Source organism: Sarcophilus harrisii, chromosome 3 (assembly GCF_902635505.1).
Source record: "Sarcophilus harrisii chromosome 3, mSarHar1.11, whole genome shotgun sequence".
Taxonomy (NCBI): domain Eukaryota; kingdom Metazoa; phylum Chordata; class Mammalia; order Dasyuromorphia; family Dasyuridae; genus Sarcophilus; species Sarcophilus harrisii.
Genome location: NC_045428.1, coordinates 557,476,052 through 557,497,775, shown reverse-complemented (window position 1 = coordinate 557,497,775; position 21,724 = coordinate 557,476,052). Strand labels below are relative to the sequence as shown.

General features: G+C 53.2%; 1 protein-coding gene across 2 annotated transcripts in view; it reads left to right on the top strand.

Moving 5' to 3' along the window:
• The window catches only part of LDLRAP1 (low density lipoprotein receptor adaptor protein 1), a 36,519-nt gene extending 22,947 nt beyond the window's left edge, over positions 1 to 13,572 (top strand). For both annotated transcript variants that reach the window (XM_031962563.1, XM_031962564.1), the window contains exons 4-9: positions 1,750 to 1,864; positions 6,695 to 6,767; positions 6,874 to 6,954; positions 8,330 to 8,460; positions 9,357 to 9,391; positions 12,199 to 13,572. In XM_031962563.1, the coding sequence (XP_031818423.1) occupies positions 1,750 to 1,864; positions 6,695 to 6,767; positions 6,874 to 6,954; positions 8,330 to 8,460; positions 9,357 to 9,391; positions 12,199 to 12,343 (580 nt within the window). In that variant the 3' untranslated portion in view covers positions 12,344 to 13,572. The remainder of the gene's footprint in view (positions 1 to 1,749; positions 1,865 to 6,694; positions 6,768 to 6,873; positions 6,955 to 8,329; positions 8,461 to 9,356; positions 9,392 to 12,198) is intronic.
• Positions 13,573 to 21,724: the final 8,152 nt, after the last annotated feature.

Sequence of the window (21,724 nt, the reverse complement as noted above, 5' to 3'; positions counted from 1 at the left end):
TTCTTGTGTGAGGAGACAGGAGGGAAAGATGGGGCAGGGGCTAAGTAGGGTGAGCCCAAGCCTAGGATACTGGGGGAGGAAGCCTGAGGGAATAACTGCCCTGCTCTGTCAGCCTCTTCTCTCCCAGCACACGTGCTCCAGCATACGAGATTGGAGGGAAAACTTCCTCAGGTCTTTTTTTTTTTTTTTTTTTTGCCAGTAACTTGGTGTGTAAACTTCAACAAGCCTCTTTTCCTCTGTGGTCCTCTTGGCTTATTCATCCGAGAAGGAAAAATTGGTGTTTCTCCCAGCTCTGACATCCTGTATTCTAAGGGCCCTCCCAGCTCTGACCTCCTGGGTTCTAAGGGCCCTCCCAGCTCTGACATCCTGGGTTCTAAGGGCCCTCCCGGCTCTGACAGTGTCTTCCCTGACTCTCTGTGACTTAAATCTTCTCTTAATCGTTTATCAGGGACTTGCTCTGGGAAAGGTCATTCCTTGAGGCCATTTCACAAAATGAAACAGCTCACAATAACCCAGCTCCCATTTCTCCTCTAGCACATGAAGGCTCACAAAAGGACTTGTTCACCCCAGCCCTGCCAGGCAGGAAGGACACATAATTATTCCCACCCTCCAGAAGCAGAAGCAGGCAGATGGGAGTTCTGGGCTCAGTGGCCTTCCCAGAGGGAAGGCTCCAAACAGGGTGTCCTGAGTCCAGCTCTCTGCTTTGCAGCCTAGCCCCAGGCTCCTGCTCAGGGCTAAGGCCTTTGGGAGATGATGAATTATATCGGGCACAGGGAAGGACAATCTCTAAGAATCAGTAATGATGCTAATATTTGGCTTATAGAGTGCTTTAGGTTTGCAGAGCTCTCTACAGTTTGCAAGAATATTCATATTAACTCTTGAAGCTTTATTACTAAATGGAGAAATAAGGAATTGTTCTGCAAGACTCAGGGGTTTTGAGGGCAGCAGCTGGGAGGAGCGTGGGCTGCCTTTGATGCAGGCCCTATGGTAGCTGCAGCCCCTTTCTGGGACCACCTGAACTCTCCCAACCAGCTTTTGTCCCCACGGTCACCTGGGTGAGCTCGTGGGGGAGCTGCAGGCGCCGCCCTCAGCTTTGCCTCCTTGACTTCCTCTCCCCACTTCCCACGCTCTTCAGCACCGCGGACAGCCAGCCCCGGCTTGCTTAGCCCAGATCTCATGACGGCACTTCTCTGCTTCAGATGGTCAGTGGCTCCCCATTGTCTGCCAAGTGAAGGTCCGACTCTGGGGCCTGCTAACTGAGGTTCTCCTTTCCCAGTCCTTTCTCTTGGGGTGGGGGGATGGGGGGATGGCAGTAGGTCTCTCCAGTCCCAGCTCTCAGTTCATCTACCTCTCCTGGTACCCCTGAAAGGAAGTTCTGTTGCTGTTCTGCCTGCCAAAGCCCCCCTAACTCTGGTATCCCCTAAGTCAGTAATCACAGCTCATCTCTGTCTAATAGTCTGGGTTACCAAGTACCTTCTTCACAGCTCTGCCGCCAGGCAGGCCAGTCTTTTGAGGCAGAAACAGGGAAGTCACAGCATTGTGCTGAATATTGGATGTGACCCTGCTTGGTGGCAGGGGGATGGATCATATGACCTCAGTCTCCCAGCCTTGGCATCCTAAGTTGGCCCAGAGAGCCGAAGTGGCAAAATCCAGCCAGCTTGTCTCCCCGGGGGGATGTGCGCCTGCCTGCGGGAGGGTCTGGGGTTGGCATGGGACCACCTCCTAACCCTCTGCCCTCCCCACCTCCAGGATCTCCTACTGCACTGCAGACAAGATGCATGACAAGGTTTTCGCGTACATTGCCCAGAACCAGCAGAGTGAGAGTCTGGAGTGCCACGCATTTCTCTGCTCCAAGCGGAAAATGGTTAGTGGGTAGCCCCGGGCCCTGGGAGGGGGGTGAGCCCCTTGAGGCGTTGGGGGGAGGGGAGAAGAGCCTGAGTTGGGAGCCCCTTGTTGTGAGCTTGCCCCTCCCTCCACTCAGTTCCATGACTTATTTCTGCCCTGGGTTCCCTGGGGCATCATTTCATTTCTCTTCTGTGACATAGGGAAATCCTGAGAAAATATACAACAATCAGGGAGACCCAGGCTGGAGGGGAAGTGGGGAGACACAGAAGATCCTTCCCTCAGGGGTCAGTCCCCTGGTTTGAGCATGAAGACGTAGGCCCATGGGAAAGGGAGAGAGAACCTGGATGGGAAAGTCTCTTAGCACTCAGAATGCCATTGGGCACAGAGCCAGGAAGTCACAAAACAGGACTGGGTCCGGGCGAAATCAGAGAGCTGGGGCCCCCCAGCTATGTACGATCTCTGCCTGCGGGATGGTACTTCTCCCCACCCTGTTCTTTCTTGCTAAGTCTGTTCTGAGTCCTGCAAATGTCAGAGCTGGATACACAGAACCCGGGAGGTCAGAGCTGAGAGGGCCCTTAGAACCCGGGAGGTCAGAGCTGGGAGGGCCTTAGAACCCGGGAGGTTAGAGCTGGGAGGGCCCTTAGAACCCAGGAGGTCAGAGCTGGGAGGGCCCTTAGAACCCGGGAGGTCAGAGCTGGGAGGGCCCTTAGAACCCAGGATGTCAGAGCTGGGAGGCCCTTAGAACCCAGGATGTCAGAGCTGAGAGGGCCCTTAGAACCCGGGAGGTCAGAGCTGGGAGGGCCCTTAGAACCCGGGAGGTTAGAGCTGGGAGGGCCCTTAGAACCCGGGAGGTCAGAGCTGGGAGGGCCCTTAGAACCCGGGAGGTTAGAGCTGGGAGGGCCCTTAGGACCCGGGAGGTCAGAGCTGGCAGCTTCCTTGTGCCTCCCAAGCCTGCTGTGAGCCCTGCAGACAAATGTGTGAAGCTGCCCATGTCCTTTGGAGATAAAGCTCACACACCGAGGCCTCCCCGGCACAGAGCAGCTCCTGTCCATGTTCTGCTGAGATAAGGATCTCTGCAAAATAAAATCGGACCGAGTCTGGTCAGGAGAGATCCTGCTATAGCACCAAGCTTGTGTCTTCTCAGCTAAAGGAAAGGAGAGAGACGTATGCGTGTGTGCATGTATATGCGTGTATGTGTGTGTGTGTGGGGGGTGTTTCCTGGATCACCCCTCCCCCGTGCCCTTCACCAGACGTTCCATGTGCATGGCAGTGCCTTTCGCACCAAAGGCAGGGGCTGCTGTTGTCCTTCCTTCCCCAGGGTCTGGCACTGCAGCTTACAGACAGTAGGTGCTTTATAAATGCTTGTCCAATCTCTTAAGTTCCTTCCACTCTCTTGGGGCAGCCCCTTCAGGCTCTTGCCCTTTTGGCTTTGGGTTCTAAAAGTTCACTTCCTTCCTGACCCCAGCCAATTGAAACTAAAGGCACCCAGGGTCCCCTCTCACTTTTAAGGATCCTTGAAGCAGAGGCCGGAGACCCAAGTACAAATCTACGCTTTGTGCGTGACCCTGGGAGACGATCGGCCTCCTCTCGGGGCCTTCCTTTGTTTCTTAAGAACATGAAGAGCCTCGATGAGGTGACCTCTAGGCCCCAGCTGGGGCTGGCCTCCTCACTGATTCTTGGGGGGAAGGGATGGGAGGCCATCTTCTCAATGCCGTGGCTCTGTCTGGGCCCGCCTTCTGTGGAGAGGGATCTCTGGGAAAAATACCTAGACCTGGACAGAAAGTCTTAGACTATGTCCCCACCCCCTTCTTGAAGAAAGTGGGGGCAGAGCCAGTTCAGACATCCATCTTCCCTCCTCTCCCTTCCCCTCCCGAACCCTCCCTCCCTTCCCCAAGGTCCATTCCCCAAAACAACATGATTTAATTGAGATATGAATTGTCGCCCATTGCCTTTTTTTAAAAAAAGAAATAAAAGTGGGTTTTTTTTTTGTTTTGTTTTTAACATTGAAAATCCCCCAACACACTGAGTGATTTGTGCCAATTAAACTTCATGAAGTATAAAATCTCATTTGAATGTCTCTGGCATTTACATTTTTGATGGAAATGCGAACACTTTATGGCAAAACTTAAATATGGTAATTAAGTATGAAACTCTTCACAGCTGTTTACAATTTAAGCTGTCACGTTGGAATCAAGTTTAATAGACCCAGTTACCATTGAGAATTGGCCATGAACTAAAAATATGGACTAATTATATACCAGAGTCAGACAGCCCTAGATCTTGGCAAGACTTGGGTGCCCGATGCTGGATTCTGTGCCCTGACCCCTCCCAGGAAACCAAGGATGGGTGAGGGCTTTGGGTCAGTTTTGTATCTTCTGTAGGTTCATTTACAACTATCCCCAGTTAGTTCCTGCTGAAGGCTCAGATGTCCTTCTCACAGCCATGTACACGGCTAACAATGAAGGCTGATGTTACAAGGGACATCGAGACATAGAAATAACAGCTCTGGAAAGGGTCTTAGAACCTAAAAGGTCAGTGCTGAAAGGGCCTTTAGAACATAGGGTAGGAAAACTAGAAGCGATCTTAGAACAGCTCCATTAGGCTCCCTTAGGCTGGGCAGGGAAAAAGGAAAGGAACCTTTGGGGAAAAAGTGTGGGCACCTTGTCTACCAGGCTGATAGGGTGGGCAAGCCTGCAGGAAACTTATGAGCCCATGATGAGTGGGGAGGGCTGGGAGGGCCCTTAGAACCCGGGAGGTCAGAGCTGGGAGGGCCCTTAGAACCCAGGAGGTCAGAGCTGGGAGGGCCCTTAGAACCCAGGAGGTCAGAGCTGGGAGGGCCCTTAGAACCCGGGAGGTCAGAGCTGGGAGGGCCTTGGAACCCAGGAGGTCAGAGCTGCGCCTTGGTTGAACTTGAAGTAGACCCTGGTTAGCCCAGGTCCTTTGTCCTGCCGTGCTGCTCCTGTTACAAGGGGGCCCTGCTCAAGCTCAGGCCCAGAGGCCGCATTGGGCTGCAGGTGACTCTCTCCGGTCTCCAGGCTTGGGTGATTCTGGCCCTTTTGGGTTTTGAAGAAAAGCTCCAGTTTCCTTTCTCATGGAGCTGGGGCCTGGGGCCTCCTTAGGGCTCCCTGATCCTTTCTGAAGTCTGGCTGTGTCCGAATCAGCCTGAGGAAAGTTCACACCTCAGGGGGTTGAGCTGATGCTCTCCTGCTTCCCCCTGGGCCCTCGAATCCCTCGGCCTCCGGGCTGGCCCTGGTGGTAAACCCTCCCCCCCTTCCCCCAACGTCCAGCTACCGCTGAGTCACTGTTTGTGGCCCTTGTCCCATGGTTTGGTCCCTCATGGAGCTCTCCCTCCCCGCCCCCCCAGCAGGACCCTTCTTGGCAAATCCCAGAGGAGGGGGCCGGGGGGGGGCAGAGCTGTGCCATCCCCAGGAAGCCAGCAAAGACCAGTCTCCTTTCACAGGGAAGTAGTTCAAGTTTGGGAAGGGGAGGAGGGACAAGGCTCCTGTCCCCTGGGTTCTTGTTTCTCTTGTTTTGCAGAGTTCTCTTGTTCTTTTCTCCCAGTCTCCCAAATCCCTGACAGGGGCTGCCAGTTTCTGCCTCAGCCAGAAGGTTAAAAAAAAAAAAGATCCCTCTGAGTCTCAGTGGACTGCAAGCTCACTGTGAGTCAGCAAGCAGTGCGTCCATGAGGGGCCCAGGATCTGCAAAAGGGGCTGATAGCGCCTCTGCCTTGGTCTGAGTCAGACCACAGCCTTCCCCTTGTGTTCCTTTCTGGGGGCCACATTTCAGGAAGAATGTTCATAAACTGAGCTTATCTGGGAAGGGGCATTGGAGAATATCTGGGGGGGGGGACAAAAAGGCATGTCATACTATGTGAAGATTGGTTATTTAGGCAGCAGCCTTGGAAAGGGAGCGCTGAGGATAGAAAGCCGCAAAGAAGGAGACAAGCATTTATTAAGCACCTGCTATATGCCACGCACGGGGTTAGACATTTTACAAATAGCATTGCATTTGATTCTCACAACCACCCTTGAGAAGGAGGTGCTGTTATTATCTCCCTTTTACAGAGGAGGAAACTGAGGCTGATGAGAGCGATTTGCTCAGTCTGATAGCTCGTAAGTTTTTCCTGGGTCCGGGCCCAGCCCACCACACTGCTTCTTAGCAGGGGTGCTGACAGCTTTCTCCTGTTAAAGCACTGTCACATGGGAGAAAGGGGCTGGATTATTTGGCGTAGCCGCAGAGGGCAGGGCGCGGACAGACAGGGCTGACCCCAAATGGAGGGGGGAGCTGGTGAATGCCCCATCCCTGGAGCCCTTCAAGGAAAGGCTCTACAGCCATTCTGAGAATTCGTTTTTATTTTTTGCTCAATTATTTATTCATTTATTTGTTTGTTCATTCATCTGTTCACTTATTTATTTTTTTATTATTCAGTTAGCATATAATCTACCTGTTTGAAAATGTCCACCCCATTCAGCATCCGTAGGCCTCCACCTCTGCTGACAGGCTGGAGGCCCGCCTCTGCACTAACCCTTGACCTTAGTTCTGAAGCTTTTCTTTGGGAGCCCATTTGGTGGCAGGGTTCTGGAGCATCCCGCCTGCCGGGGCAGGCTGTGATGCAGGACCCCGGGCCCTTCCCTTGTGGCAGTGGGTCAGGGGTCCTCTCTGTCCCCACGCGGAGGGATGGGAGCAGGGCGCCTCCCTTGGTGCACGCTTCCCTTTGCCAGACCCCGGTCGGGCCTTTTAAGCTCTGCAGCCCCGGTCCCTTTTCATGCGGCAATCTGGCGTGTTGCTCAAGCCTGTCTTGGGGCCTCATCCGGCTGAGGGCTGGCTCCTTCCTCTTCCTTCCTTGCAGGCACAGGCGGTGACCCTCACGGTGGCCCAGGCCTTCAAAGTCGCCTTTGAGCTTTGGCAGGTGTCCAAAGAAGGTGAGTCCTGCCTGGGGGGGGGGGGCAGCCCTTGTCTGCTCAGCTCCCTGAAGCAGCGCCCCCCCAACCTCCCCCAGACCCCAATCTCTGTTCCACGTGCTTGCAGAGAAGGAGAAGCGGGAGAAAGCAAACTTAGAAGAAGTTGCCTGTGGGGCTCGGCTGGATGGTTCCCCTTCCCTGAAAGGCCGTGAGTCTTTGGGCTTGGGCAGGGCGGGATTAGGTAAGCGGGGGCTCCGGCAGAGCTCTGCCCCCAGCCCCTGCAGGTTGGGCCCTTGTCCTCCCAGCCCCCCGAGCACAGGCCGCGGTCCCTATGGGGTCCTGGGTGCAAACAGCTCTTGTCTGTGGTCTGAAATACTGATTGGCTCTGTGACCCAAGATCAGTCACTTCACAAATCACTGACCTGCATTTTCCTCTTCTCTGAAATGGGCGTGACCAGGAGCATTTGTTCAGCCCCCTGTGTGCCGGGCACCTGCTAAGTTTGGGTCGTGATAATGGAAATGGATTCTAATACGTTCCTCCCAGGGTGTCATGCGGGTCAAATGAGATCTGGTGTGTCCAAGTTCCTGTAAATGACGGAGCAGATGGAACAACTATTCATTTCTCTCTCATTTTCATTAATAAGACACAACTTTAAAACCAAGGACAGAAACGGAGCTGAAAGGGGCTGCGTGAGGCTCCCCTCAGGCTGGGCCCAGACACAAGTGGGGAAGAGAAAAAGGGAAACCTTTGGGGGAATTGTGGGTGCCTTGTCTGCCAGGCTGGTGGGGGGCATGGAGCAGGCTGAAGGAAACTTGTGAGCCCATTATCAGAGCTGGGAGGGCTGGGAAAGGCCTCTTGTCAGTGGATGTCAGAGCTGGGAGAGCCCTTAGAACCTGGGATGTCAGAGCTGGGAGGGCCCTTAGAACCCAGGAGGTCAGAGCTGGGAGAGCCCTTAGAACCCGGGATGTCAGAGCTGGGAGAGCCCTTAGAACCCAGGATGTCAGAGCTGGGAGAGCCCTTAGAACCCGGGATGTCAGAGCTGGGAGGGCCCTTAGAACCCAGGAGGTCAGAGCTGGGAGAGCCCTTAGAACCCGGAGTCAGAGCTGGGAGCCCTTAGAACCCAGGATGTCAGAGCTGGGAGAGCTTAGAACCTAGGGATGTCAGAGCTGGGAGGGCCCTTAGAACCCAGGAGGTCAGAGCTGGGAGGCCCTTAGAACCCGGGATGTCAGAGCTGGGAGAGCCCTTAGAACCAGGGATGTCAGAGCTGGGAGAGCCCTTAGAACCCGGGAGGTCAGAGCTGGGAGGGCCCTTAGAACCCAGGATGTCAGAGCTGGGAGAGCCCTTAGAACCCAGGATGTCAGAGCTGGGAGAGCCCTTAGAACCTAGGATGTCAGAGCTGGGAGGGCCCTTAGGACCCTCAGGGGAGGCAGCCTTTGTGGAAGACTCCCAGGCTCCTTTCCAGCTTTGTCCTGTTCTAAGCTGTCTGGTTAGTGACAGAGGCCATTGCTCTCCCAGCACCCACGGGGCCAGCTGAGGAGGGGTTTCTCTGCCTCATGTTTGTGCTTTGGCCTCTCCTCTACAGCAATCACCACTGGAAACCTGCTGGACCTAGAGGAGACGGCCAAAGCCCCCCTGTCCACTGTGAGTGCCAATGCTGCCAACCTGGATGAGGTGGGGAGGCCTGAACCACTGGCCAATAACAACGTGGTCTGGGTGAGTCCCCACGTGGGATGCCGAGGGGGAGGGGCTGGCATGGGCATTCTGTCCCACCCACCTTGCCCGCTCAGTCTGACCCACCTGAGACCCTTGCTGTGTGTTCAGAATGGCTTTAGTGCCAGCTGTAAAGGCTTTGCAGGGGGCCCCTCCTTGGGGACCAGGAAGGGAAGGAAGGGACCACGAAAGAGTTCTTCATTTTTCATGGGACTGGTCTCCGAGACCCCGCTGTGCCCCCACAAAGCTGCCCCCCTCACCTGTGACAACTTGCTCGGAGCTGGTGTGGCCAGCCCTGGCTGGAGGTTACAGCTTGTCCCCGGGCTAACCTTCCCGATTGCCTAGACCCCTCCTTCACTGTGGCCAGAGTGGGGATGAGGAGGATGGAGGCCCAAGGCAGTGTGTGAGGGACAGGGAAGCCTGGCTTTCAGATCCAGCTGTTCCCTGACTCGCTGTGTAACCCTGGACAGCGCCCTCCTTTCTCCCAGCCTCAGTCTCTTCATCTGTAGAAGGGGTGTTTCTAGAATACCTACTTTGCAGGTGAGAATCACTCAAGATAATCATGTGCCACTCCTTAAGAAAAGATGAAAGGTCTGGAGTCACAGTGACATTTTTGACAAGAACCCAGATATTTCATAAGAAGCACAGAGTTATAGCTAGAAGGGCCTCATTTTACAGATGGGGAAATTGAGGTCAGGGTTCCTTCTGACTCAGCCCTAAGAAGGAAGCTGCCATCATTTATTTGAGACTGGAGGCCTGCAGCCCCACGTGCCTGACTAGGGTGGATTTGGGAATCTCCTCAGCCCCGGTTCCCTGTCCCTCCTAATGCCGGAGAGTGTGAGGGAGATCAGTGGCAGGCAGAGGATGGCTCCTAATGCCGACTTTTTGTTTTCTCTTAGGAGCTTGATGATGGCCTTGACGAAGCCTTCTCAAGGTAACTGAATTGGCGCTGCCATATTAGGAGAGGCAGGAGTCTGGGGGACACCACAGGCCTCTTGGGGGACGATGAAGAGTCCTCCCCTAGACTCACGGGCAAAGAGAGAGAGACCAACAGAGATAATCAGAACCTGCCCCTATGAATCCAGAAAGGGGAGAAGAGGGAAAGCAAAAGAGGAGGGAGAGAAAGAAAAAAGAAGGGAGGGAGAAAAAAGACAGGAGGAAGAGAGAAAGAAAGAAGTAGGGAAGGAGAAAGAGAAGGGGAGGAAGGGAGAAAAAGAAAAGAGGAAGGGACAGAGAGGAAAGAAAGAGCAGGGAGGGAGAAAGAGCAAGAATAAGAGCAGGGAGAAGGGGAAAAGGGAGAGAAAGAAGAAAGCGGGGAGGGAGGGGAGAGACAGAAAAAAGAAAAGGGGAGTGGGGCAGAAATAAGAGAAGGGGGAGAGGAGAGAGGGAGGAAGAAGTTACCTAGCCACTTCAGAGAAGGGTGCCCTGGCTAGGGCCGGGGGTGAGGAGGGATCCCTGGCTGACCTCCACCCAGTTCCTCTGACCTCTCCTGTTTTCCCTTGGCTAGCGCCATGTTGCTCAGTCTTGGCATATGTCGTTGACCATCAGCTTGGGGCCGTGGAAGCCCCCTCCCCTTCCCCACTGTCTCCACTAGTAGGAAGTGGGGGCACCAGCCCTTCTTTATTTTTGGCTTCCCATATTCTTGCTTTAATGGTCTATTTTTTGTCACCATCTGGTCTTTATGCCCCTGCTTCCAAATGGAGCCCTCCTCCCTGCTTCCCGGGGACGCACCCGGCCACACCTTGGAACAAGGAGCAGAGGGAGAAAGGCCCTTGGGCCAGCCTGAGCGGCAGAATGTAGGCTTCCTCCACCGCGGCCCCCCACCCTGCCGGGGCGGGGTAGGGGCTGCCTACCTCCCTCTTCCTTGGGGACGTAGACGGTCATTCTGCCCCCTTCGGGGTTGCTTCGGACATTTCCATTCTTGCAGTCATGCTCTTTTTAAAAACAGAAGTTGTTGACACCTTTTGTTTACAACTTAACCCAGATTCCCCCCAGCAGCCCTGCCGTCCCCTCCCTACAGAGCCATTGCTGGGAATAGATTTATTATTATTTTTTTTAACAAGAAGAAAAAAAGAAAGGAGAGGGGAAAAACCGTAGCCCATCAATGGCTGGAGAAAATCTGCCGCGTCTGCACTGCTCAGAGCACCCCCCGCCAAGGAGCAGGGGTCTCCTGTGGGAGCCCGCATGCTCCTTGTCATTTCACAATGTTTGGTTTTGTGGTTCTGAGTTGACTTCTTCTGTCTACTCGGATGTGGTGTTCGCCTCTTTTGGGCTCCTTTGCCTTTCCTCCCTTGCTTCATATTGAGCCAAGTCATTGTTTTCTTGCAAAAGGAAGGAAGAAAGGAGGGAGGGAGGGAGGGAAGGGGAGGAAGCGATGGAGGGAGGGAGGGGGGAAAAAGAAAGAAGGAAGGAAGAGAGAGAAAGGGAAGGAGGTGGGGAGAGAAAGGGAAGGAGTCAGGGAGAGAGAAGGAAGGAGGGAGGGGGAAAGGGAGGGAGAGAGAAGGAAGAAAAAAGGAAGAAGGGGGAGAGAGATTCCATTTCCCTCCCATTCACGAGCCATCCCCCAGTCAACAGTTGTTTATTTTTCTCTCTTTTTTCCTCAGTTCATAGCTACCAGACACTTTCCTTACCTGTGAGATGGCCAGTTAGAGGTAGTCCATTTTACAGATGAGGAAACTGAGGTTCAGAGAAGTAAAGTGGGGTGCCCAGAGAGTAATTACCGAGCGCTGCCACTCAAACCCAGGGCTTCTGACTCCAGGGCCCAAGGAGAGGCTGGCCCAAGAGACAGCTTTCTTCTTTCTTTCCTTTGGTCTTGACACACTGAGTGGGAAGCCCCAGTCGTTAGAATCTATTTCTTTATCTTGCCTTGATGGATCTGGCTCTCCTCAGCCTTCCTACCCCCGACCTCCCCTCTAAATTCCTGCTCTTACTCAGGGCATTGTAACCCAAGTCTTCTCAGAGAAATGTTCTTCCAGGAAGTTGGGAACGAGCCCTGGCCTGGGAGGCAGGAGGTAGGAGGTGGGTTTTGTTACCCAGCTCGGCTCCTCGCTAACCATTGGGATCTTGGGCAGTTTCCTCATCTCCAAAGTGAGCAAGCTGGAGTAAATTTTGAAAAAATGTTTTTAAATTAATAAGCATTTGTTTTCTCTCCCTCCTACTTTCTTTATCAAAAAAAAAAAAAAAAAGTGGGGGGGAGAAGGAAAGGAAGGAAAGAAGAATGAAGGAAAGAAATAAGGAAGGAAGGAACTGAGGAAAGGAGAGAACAAAGAGGGAAGGAAGAAAGGAAAGGAAGGAAAGAAAAAAGGAAGGAAGGAAGAAAAGAAGGGGGAAAGGAAGAAGGGAAAAAGGAAGGGAACAAGGGAAAAAAGAAAGAAAATTTCCTGTAACATATGTAGAATTAAGCAAAACAAATTTTCACAACCAGAGTTTCTGTCATGGTGCCCTTGGCAGTCTTGGGGAAGCCTTTGGACATTTTCTCAGAAAAATGTTTTTAAGTACATAAGATAAAATACATAGGAAGCAACTTAGAAGATCATGGACCCCCTAGTGGAGAAGGTCCCTCCCGGCCCCGATCCCCTGTTCTAAGGGCCAAAGACGCCTGGCCGGTGGAAGGCAGAGCGTTGTTTATGAGCCGGACGGAACAGGGCTCAGTCTCCGTTCCATGTCCCGCCTTGGCTGGGCCTCTCACGCTCCCCAGGCCCGCGGCCTCCGTCCTCACGCCGCTTTCTTGGACTCTTCCAGGCTGGCCCAGTCACGGACGAATCCTCAGGTGCTGGACATTGGGCTCACGGCCCAGGACCTCCAGTACGCCCAGTGCCTCTCCCCGGTGGACTGGGACAAGCCGGACTTGGGCGCCTCCGAGCAGGACGACCTCTTCGGCTTCTGAGCGCGGGGGCAGTCAGGCCGGCAACCACCGCGTGCGGACCAAAGTCATCTCGGGGAGGGCGGGCCACGGCGCCCCCTCCCGGAACGCTGGCAGCCTGGGCCCTGCCAGCCCCTAGACCAAAGGCGTTACTGATGCAGCTTCATCCTCCTCCTGCCTTTTCCTTTACAAATGATAGGATGCTTCAGGCCTATTTATTCATTGGACTCCATGCAGCCCCAAGCCTTGTGGAGCGCCCCCTGCTGTGTAACGTGCCCAGTGTTATAACCAGCCTTTCGGCCCCTCTCCTGGGGTTGGGGGTACGGGAGGGGGAGAGGGAGGAGCCAGCCTCTCTCTCACCTCTTCTCTGCCTGCAGAGCCAGGCCCTTCCTTCCCCAGAGAGCCCCCTGGGGGTCCCCTCCCTGCTCCTGTGGGGAGAGGGTAAGCGGGGGGGGGGGGGGCCTGCCCTTCCACCGGCCGGGAGCTGGGGCAGGGTGCTGCCCGTGCAGAGCCCAGGGAGGAACCCCCCTCACCAAAGACTTAACAGCTTTGCACTTTAAAAATGAACCCAAAGCTGGCTCTGATACGGTGAAAAGGAGGGGCTGAGTCTGCAGGTAGCTTTTTGTCTTCATCCCCCGGGGGGCCTGGCTGATCCGGAACTCAGAGCTTGTAGGGGGATGGAGCCCCCAGGCCTTTCCCCTCGCTGGGACTCAGTTTCCCCATTCACAAAAGGGGAGACTTCCAGCTTCTGCCTTATTAAATATTAACTGACCTCCGACCTCTGCCGTGCCGTCCCATCACATTGATGAGGTTCGTCCCAGGACTGGCCTTGGCTCCTGTGCCCGAACAGCAGCACTTGTGGGAATGTGGGGAGCCCGGAGTCCCTCTCCTCCCAGTTCTCTGTGGCAGGGAAGCCACTGCCGTGGAGTCGGTTCCATCGGTCTTGGCCGGGTGATCCCTCCTCTCTCTGTCCTCCAATAAAAGAAAGCACACCAGGTTTGGGCTCTGGTTTCTGTCCAGCCCCGCCATGGCTGCCCTAGAAGGAGAGCGAGGAAGCCTCAGAGCCGGGCGCTTGTGCCCGAGACTTTGGCACTCCTGGCGGGGCACGAGCCTGCTGTGGGACCGGTGTGGGAGGGTCTTGGGAGGAGCCTTTCGTGACCCTGGTCGGCTGAAATGGAAAGTTTATGAAATTTGTCATTTGGCTTTGAAATATTGACATGTTGTGTGGCCATGGGTAAATTTTTTTCATTGGGTTTTTCTTCATTTCTTTGATGTGGGAATTGAGTGAAGTGATTCCAGCTGTTGCCATGTTTTAAGATCTTTTCCAGTTTTTTTTAAATGTCCTAAGGCCCCTCCCAGCTCTGACATTCTCTATTCTAGGGCCCCTCCCAGCTCTGACCTCCTGGGCTCTAAGGGCCCTCCCAGCGCTGACCTCCTGGGCTCTAAGGGCCCTCCCGGCTCTGACCTCCCGGGTTCTAAGGGCCCTCCCAGCGCTGACCTCCTGGGCTCTAAGGGCCCTCCCGGCTCTGACCTCCCGGGCTCTAAGGACCCTCCCAGCTCTAACCTCCTGGGCTCTAAGGGCCCTCCCAGCGCTGACCTCCTGGGCTCTAAGGCCCCTCCCGGCTCTGACTTCCTGGGTTCCTACCTGGCCTTAAACTTGTGTGGCTTCATTGATTCACTCTTGTCCCTCCCCAAGATGTTTTTGACTCCTTAAAGCGCACGGGCTGAGGACGCAGCACATCTCGGCATCCTGCAGGCCCAGCATCAGTTCCTTGGAAGCAGAAGCTTTCCTCCTCTGTGGTCCCTCATCAGGTCACAAGTGGCAGTGCCCAGGGCTGGTCTGGGGAAACCCTTCCACATGGTGTGGCCCAGAGGGAAGCCCACTGGGCAGGGGGGAAACCAAGAATTCTTTCTTTTTTTATATCTTTTTTTTCCCAAATACATACAAATACAATTCTCAGCATTCACCCTTGTGAAACCTTGCATTCCATATTTTTCTCCCTCCCCTAGACTATAATCCAATATAGGTTTGACATGTACAATCAAGAGTTCTTCCTAGAAAGTTCAATGTGGCGACACCGGCTTGAGCGGCTCCCTTCCTCTGGGTCCCTGTGGGCTGGCTTCTTGCCTCCCTGCTGGTTCCCATTGGGGTTTTGTTTTTTAATGTTAAAAAGAGCTTTTGTTGAGCCTCTCCCCTTTGGTAGGAAGGAGGGCACAGAAGCAGATCTGGGACTTTGAGGTTTGCCAAGCATTCTGGACCCAGCCGTGGGCCAGGCTGCCCTGCCCTCCACGAGCGTGTTTTATGGGGAGACACATATACTAAGCTTGGCTAGTGGTAGAGAACTGGCCCCCTCCCATGGTCTGGGGACCCTGGACATCACTTCCCCTTCGTGCTCTAGACCACGGCTTCTTAAAACTTTTTCCACTTTCGACCCCTTTTCACCTGAGAGGTGTTTATGTGACTGTAGGATTGCAGAATACAAATCAAACATTTGTTGTTAGTAAATCACAATTTTGCAGCTCCCACATTCCGTTATGAGATGCCATCTGGGCTCTGTGACCAAAATGTAAGAAGCTGAAGCTCTGGGCAGTTCTCAAAATCTGGGGAGTCTTTATTGTGTTATGGGTCCCTTTTATGGACGCCCTTCTATGTCTTTAACAACACCAAATAAAGCACGTAGGACTACAGAGGAAATCAATTATGGGAAGTATAATTATCTGTCAAGGGAATGGAAGAGGTCTGGCTGTCTAGGCCCCAGAACAGCTGGTGCCTCGGAGGCACAAGTGTAGGTGGGGAGCTCCCTCAATGTGCTTCTCACTGGAGAAGGGTCGTGTCCGGGACTCCCCACCCTTTGAGGGGGGCTGCTTCTTAGTCTAGTGAGAGAGGCTGCGGGCAGATCTGATCGCTCCCTTCAGATGTCGGGAGGGCTGCTGTGGGGAGGGTAGGCCTGGGACTGGAGGCAAGAGCTTCCTGGCAATTGTGTGCCCCCCCCCTTTTGGCTTGGGGATGGGCAAAGGAGGATGCGAAGCTGGGCTTTGGATGAAGGATGAGAGGAACTTGAGCAAATGGAGAAGTAAAGAAAGATGGAGCAGGGGAGGAATGAGCACAGAAAATGTCGAGGTTGGAGACCTTGACTGCCAGAGCCAGAAAGGAAACTTGGAAGGAAATAAGCATTTATTAAGTACCTACTGTGTGAAATTTATTAACTTCATAACCTGGGAAGGTAGATGCTATTATCCATTTTACAGATGAGGAAACTGAGGCAAACAGGTTTTCCCAGGGCCATACAATTAGCCTCTAGAGATCCGATTTGAACTCAGATTGACCAACGCTAACCCCAGCACTTTGTGCCTTAGGATGCCATCTAGTGGCAGTTAAATGATGCACCATGGAAAGGTTTTCTTAGAATGAAAACGCAACTGGGGAATCTCAGTAAATCCTGGAGACTGGCCACAGAGGAGCCTTCTACCGATTTAGCAGCCGGGTTAGGCTTTTTAAGTTCTACCCAGTCTTAGGGGGACCAGCTGGGAGCCTTCCCTTGCTCAAGACGGGATCCCCAGGGGAGTGTAATGGGAAGCTTCATAGTCAAAGGATCAGATTTTGGGCCCGATATTTGCCGGTGGCTTTGATGGGAGCTGAATCCTCTGAGTCAGGCCCAAAATCTGATCCTCTGACTATAACGGGGGTCCAGGAGCTTTGAAGGAAGAGAATATCAGAGCTGGGAGGGCCCTTACGAGGGACGCCTTCGACTTTCCGGGTCGACCCTTAATAGGGTTTCATGCCTGAAGCAGGAGCCTTTCAAGCCCCCTCACAAGTCAGAACGAGCATCTTGGCCCAGAGAGCTCTGCTCTCCTGCTCCTGCCGGTCTGTGCCTCGTGGGGTTTCCCTTTCCCATTTATCTCGCAGTCTCTTTCAAGCGCTGGAGACATGGAATATTTGGTGCTGGCCAGTGGCTCCCGGAGACCCGAGAGGCCGAGGCCTGACGTTGGGCAGTGGGGAGCCTCACTTAGAATTCTGAGTGCGTGGGGGAGATCAGGGAGAGCGCTTCCCTTTTCTCTCTTGCCCTAATCTGGAAAGACACCTAACAAGTTCAACTTTCTCGTTAAATTGGGCCGGTCCTTGCCGTCTCCCGACATGGCGAATTAGGGATGCCGAGCGGATGGGCCATCTGGCTGTTCATGCATAACTGATGATGGTGGGAAAGAACAGAGCCGGCTTCTGCTTTGATGTGACCTTTTCCATTTGATGATGTAGATCTCGGGGGTCACTGTTTCCTTTAAGGAAGAAATCTTCCCCAATTATGGCTCTCGGGGGACTTGTAATTTCTGATAAACGGCGGTGCTCCCTGTGTGTGGGTGGGTCTGGCAGGATGAGTTAGAAGGCCAGCCCTGCGGGGGCTCTGCCCGCCCCTGGCAAGCTCCCGCCCAGCCGCCCGGCAGAGCCTTAAAGGACCAGGAGGAGCCTTTCTGGAAGGCAAAGGACAAAAACAAGTGCAGGCCTACGGTGTGCCAGGGATAAAGGGTGGTCGGGGGTGGGAGAGAGCAGTGTGGGGTAATGGGGAAGGGGGCAGAGGCCCTGCTGGGGCCGGAACAGGGGCTTTCTATAACCGGGCAATTGCCATCCCGGCCCAGCTCTGCCGCTCCCCACCTGTCTTCCCTTAGCTTCTCTGTGGGGGACAAAGATCCACGTGGAAGGGGAAGGTCTGGGGTCAGACAGCCAGGCCCGAGTCCCTGGTCTCTCACCCGTTGCATGACCTTGGACCAGTCATTGGGTCTCAGCTTCCACCTCCATAAAAGCAGGGAGGAGGACTCTGGTATCTGTCAGCACCGAGGGGTCCCTTTATAATCACACCTTAAAACAAATCGGCTGCAGTTATACCAAGTGAGGAAGGCCCTTTCAAAGCAGGAGTCCCCTAGAGAGCCACTCCGGAGAGGGCTAATGATATTTCCTCCTCTCAGAGCCTCTGTGAACTTCTCTTTAGGAATGGCCTTTGGAGCCCATTAACAAGTCCCAGATCAATGCCATTGCCCTATTGATCATATTAATTTGGAACAAGGTGCCTTCTAAGTCTAATATTTTTTGTTCTAGTGTTCTGTGGTCTGGCTCTGAAGTTTGAAAGCCCCTCCCGGCTCTGACATCCCGGGCTCTAAGGGCCCTCCCAGCTCTGACCTCCTGGGTTCTAAGGGCCCTCCCAGCTCTGACATCCTGGTTCTAAGGGCCCTCCCAGCTCTGACATCCCGGGTTCTAAGGGAGGGCTCTGACATCCCGGGTTCTAAGGGCCCTCCCGGCTCTGACATCCCATGTTCTAAGGGCCCCTCCCAGCTCTGACATCCTGGGTTCTAGGGGCCCTCTGAGTTCTGATATTCTCTTCCTTCAAAGCTCCTGGACCCCCATTAGATAGCATCTCCTAAAGAAGCCTTCCATGATTTCCCTCAACTAGAAGAAAATAAATGTTTTCCTTGAAATTTCTGTGGAAATTCTTTGATCTCTGCTATACACTTATCCAATTCTAACGCATTGGAATCATTCATAGAAATCTTTGTTCCCCTCCCCATCCCCAATGAGATTGTAAACTCCTAAAAGGCTTTTACTCCTTGTGACCCCTTAGAACCCGGGAGGTCAGAGCTGGGAGAATTGTTAAAATGGGAGAACACAGTGGCTTTAAGAGAAGTCTTAGAACTGAGGCTGTCAGAGCCAGAAACGACTGTGGCTCCTCCTCCTGACAATAGACATTTCCAATGTTGCAGAATCATTGTGGGAAAGTCCACGTTCAACAACCCCCGAGAAATCTGATTTGAGATTTTTTGAGCTCAAGAATGGAGCACTGCCCCCCCCCCCCAGTCTCCCCCCCAGGAGAGATGATTACTGTCAGTGCACATCTCAGTGGAGAGAAGAGCTGCCTCCAGAACGGGCCTGGTGGTGCAGGTCTGAGCCCTCGGGGCAGGAGAGCTGTCCATCAGCACCTGCCCCCGGAAGTTGCTGGGATGGTCCAGGTCCGGGCTGAATCAGCAAAGACTGTCCATCGTCCCACAGGGGCCGCTACCTGGGGGAGGCTGAGTCCAGGGACCGCGGGAGGGTTTTCTGTTTCCCGCATTTGTTCTTTGGGGCTGATGAGTCGGAATCACAGCCGTCGGGGCAGGCAGGGGCCTCGGTCCCCCTCAGGCCAGCCCATGGCACAGTAACCGCTGCCACGGCCCTGAGATGGGCTATCCAAGCTTTCTCTGTAGCTTCAGCATTTTGTGTGATGGGGAAATAAAAAGATGCCCCCGTGTCTGATCCTCATGTTTAATACAACACTTGCAGGCAGGAGCCTGGCCACCCTCATTTGGGGATACCTAGGTCCTGGCCACATTTAACGGTTATTCAGATTTCCCTAGAGTTCCCCAACAGGGCTAAGAAACAAGGAGAAAAATTGCCCTTTGGGTCAGACCCGGACTGAACCTGATCTCTGTGAGCCCAGATTACCTTGGGGGCCCTCGGCCGTGGGGACAGGATGCTGAATTCTCCCAAGTGAGCCGGCGTCCAGGCTCCCGGTTTTTTCCTGCTTCTGCCTCCAAAGTGGGGACTGATGTCAACCTTGCCCTTGATGGGGGTCCCAGCTGAACTGAAACCAGTTGGGATTAGGACTCATCAGATGGAAGAGCATGGATGGAAATGGAAGTTGTTATGCATGGAAGGAGAGAAAAAGTGGGATAGCCTCCGTTCTCCAAGTTACTCGCTGAAGATTAATCAGCTCTTCATTTTCTTTTCTTGAGGACTCCGGATAATCATCGATGGCTCTCAAGTGCCACAGAGACGTGGCCAATGTTGTTGTTGCTGGTTCTGGAGAATGACACTTATTTCCCACTCCAGGGAAAGATGGGGAATACAGAGGGCTCCTACCTGTGCTTCCAAGGAAGGCTCTGCTGCCTAGGACAAAGTGGGGATGTGCCCCGGGCCCCCACATTCACGGCCATTTCCTCCCTTCCTTCACACCTGTCCACAAAGGAAGAGAAGCCCATAAAATGTCAGAGCTGGGAGGCCCTTAGAACACAGGAGGTCAGAGCTGGGAGGGCCCTTAGAACCCAGCGGATCAGAGCTGGGAGGGCCCTTAGAACCCAGCAGGTCAGAGCTGGGAGGGCTCTTAGAACCCAGGGGGTCAGAGCTGGGAGGGCCCTTAGAACCCGGGAGGTCAGAGCTGGGAGGGCCCTTAGACCAGGGTCAGAGCGGGAGGGCCCTTAGAACCCAGGGTCAGAGCTGGGGGGCCTTAGAACCCAGGGGGTCAGAGCGGGAGGGCCCTTAGAACCCGGGGTCAGAGCTGGGCCAGGGGGTCAGAGCCGGGAGGGCCCTTAGAACCCAGGGGGTCAGAGCTGGGGGGGCCCTTAGAACCCAGGGGGTCAGAGCCGGGAGGGCCCTTAGAACCCAGGGGGTCAGAGCTGGGGGAGGGATCTTAGAATGTCAGAGTTGGGAACAGCTTTAGAATCAATATTTATCAAGGGCTCACCCTGAGCCAAGCACTACACTAATCACTGCGGATACAAAGAGAAACAAAACATATCCCCTCCCCTCCAGGAGCTTACACCCAATATGATATGGGAGTTGGAAGGTGTCTCATAGCCCAGAACATCCGAGACCACACAATCCATTTCACTCATTTCATAGACGAGAAGATTGAAGGTCAGCGAAGGGAAGCAGCTCAGTCACAGCCACGCACTGAATGGTGACAGCAATGTCCAGATGTCCTGCCTCTGATCCGGTGTTTCAGAGACTCAGTTCCTCATCTGTCGTGATCTTCGAGCAGAGGCTGAATCAGCCCTTCCCAGGGATGTTGGGGACAGGATCCACACTCAGGCAGGAAAAGGTTTAGAGAGGACTTTTGAAATTCCTTCTGACTGGGATGTTTTTTCCTCCTTCTAAAACACTGATCACTCGATGGCTTCAGAGCCATCACCCCATAGTGTTTGAAAGACTCTGGTACCGGCAGCCTAGAGCCTTGGGTCTCTATAGTCCTGGCTCTGGAACACAAAAAAAGACATAACACTCTGTGAAATGAGGTGGGGGGAAGTTGGACTTCTATAAATGAATAACTGAACTTTTATAAAGCCCTTTAAAACCCTTTATAGTCAGTCTCTAATTTGAGCTTCAGAATAACTCTGTGAGGAAGTTAGGTGGTGCAATGAATAGAATGCCGGGCTTAGAGTCAGGAAGACCTGACTTTAAATTTGACTTCAAACACTTCCTAGCAGTGTGACCCTGTGCAAGTCACTTAACCTCTGTTGCCTCAGTTTCCTCAGCTGTAAAATGGGGATAATAATAGCACCTACTTCCTAGGGTTATTGCAAAGATGAGAGATGATAATTGTAAAATGCTTAGCCTAGTGCTTGGCACATAGTAGGTGCTTAATAAATGGTAGTTCTTAAGAAGAGAGGTATGCTTCTGAATCTAACTCTTCCTGTGCAACAAGAGAACTGTTCGGTTCTGCACACATATATTGTATCTAGGATATACTATGACATATTTAACATGTATAGGACTGCTTGCCATCTGGGGGAGAGGGTGGAGGGAGGGAGGGGAAAAGTCGGAACAGAAGTGAGTGCAAGGGATAATGTTGTTAAAAATTACCCAGGCATGGGTTCTGTCAATAAAAAGTTATTTTAAAAAATGAGAGAGAGAGAGAGAGAGAGAGAGAGAGAGAGAGAGAGAGAGAGAGAGAGAAAAGAGGTATGAATGCTAGGTCCCTGTCTTAGATCTGCTTGTGAGGGTTGGAAGAAGTCTTCCAGTATTATCTCTTCCTTGCCCCCCCTATATTCATAGCTGAAACTGACCGAAAGTCATGCTTAGGATTTGAATGTGGGTCCTTGGACTCCCGAACACTGGTTTGGGCTCCAGAGTGTAGAATTTCCCTCCAAAGACCATCCGGACAATTATCTTAAAATTTTTGAAGTCTTTGCGAATTGCCCAAGAATGGGGGATTGGGTGCTGGGGAAAGGGGAGCAACTTTACCATGAACACACTGATAATTTGTACCTGGGCAGGCAGCCCCCAAGCCTTCCTGATTCCACAGCTGCCCTTCCATTCAGCGCCTCCTCTCCCTATTTTCTATATGAGGAAACTGAAAGGTTACGTTATTCACCCGGTAGGACACAGCTTATAGATATCAGAGGTAGGATTAGAACTTGGCTCTTTTTGCCCCTGAGTCCATCACACTCTGCGAGCACTCTAGCCCGTTACAGCTCTAGCCCCCATGATCCCTGTGGCACCTCCTTGTAGGCAGGTCATGAATTTGAAGGCACTTAGAGATGAATGCATTACAGAACTGGACAATTAGGAGATGCTCATCAATTGGGGAATGATGGAATAAATTATAGTATAGGAAAGTAATATTATTGTCCCATAACAAATCATGAACAAGCTGATTTTAGAAA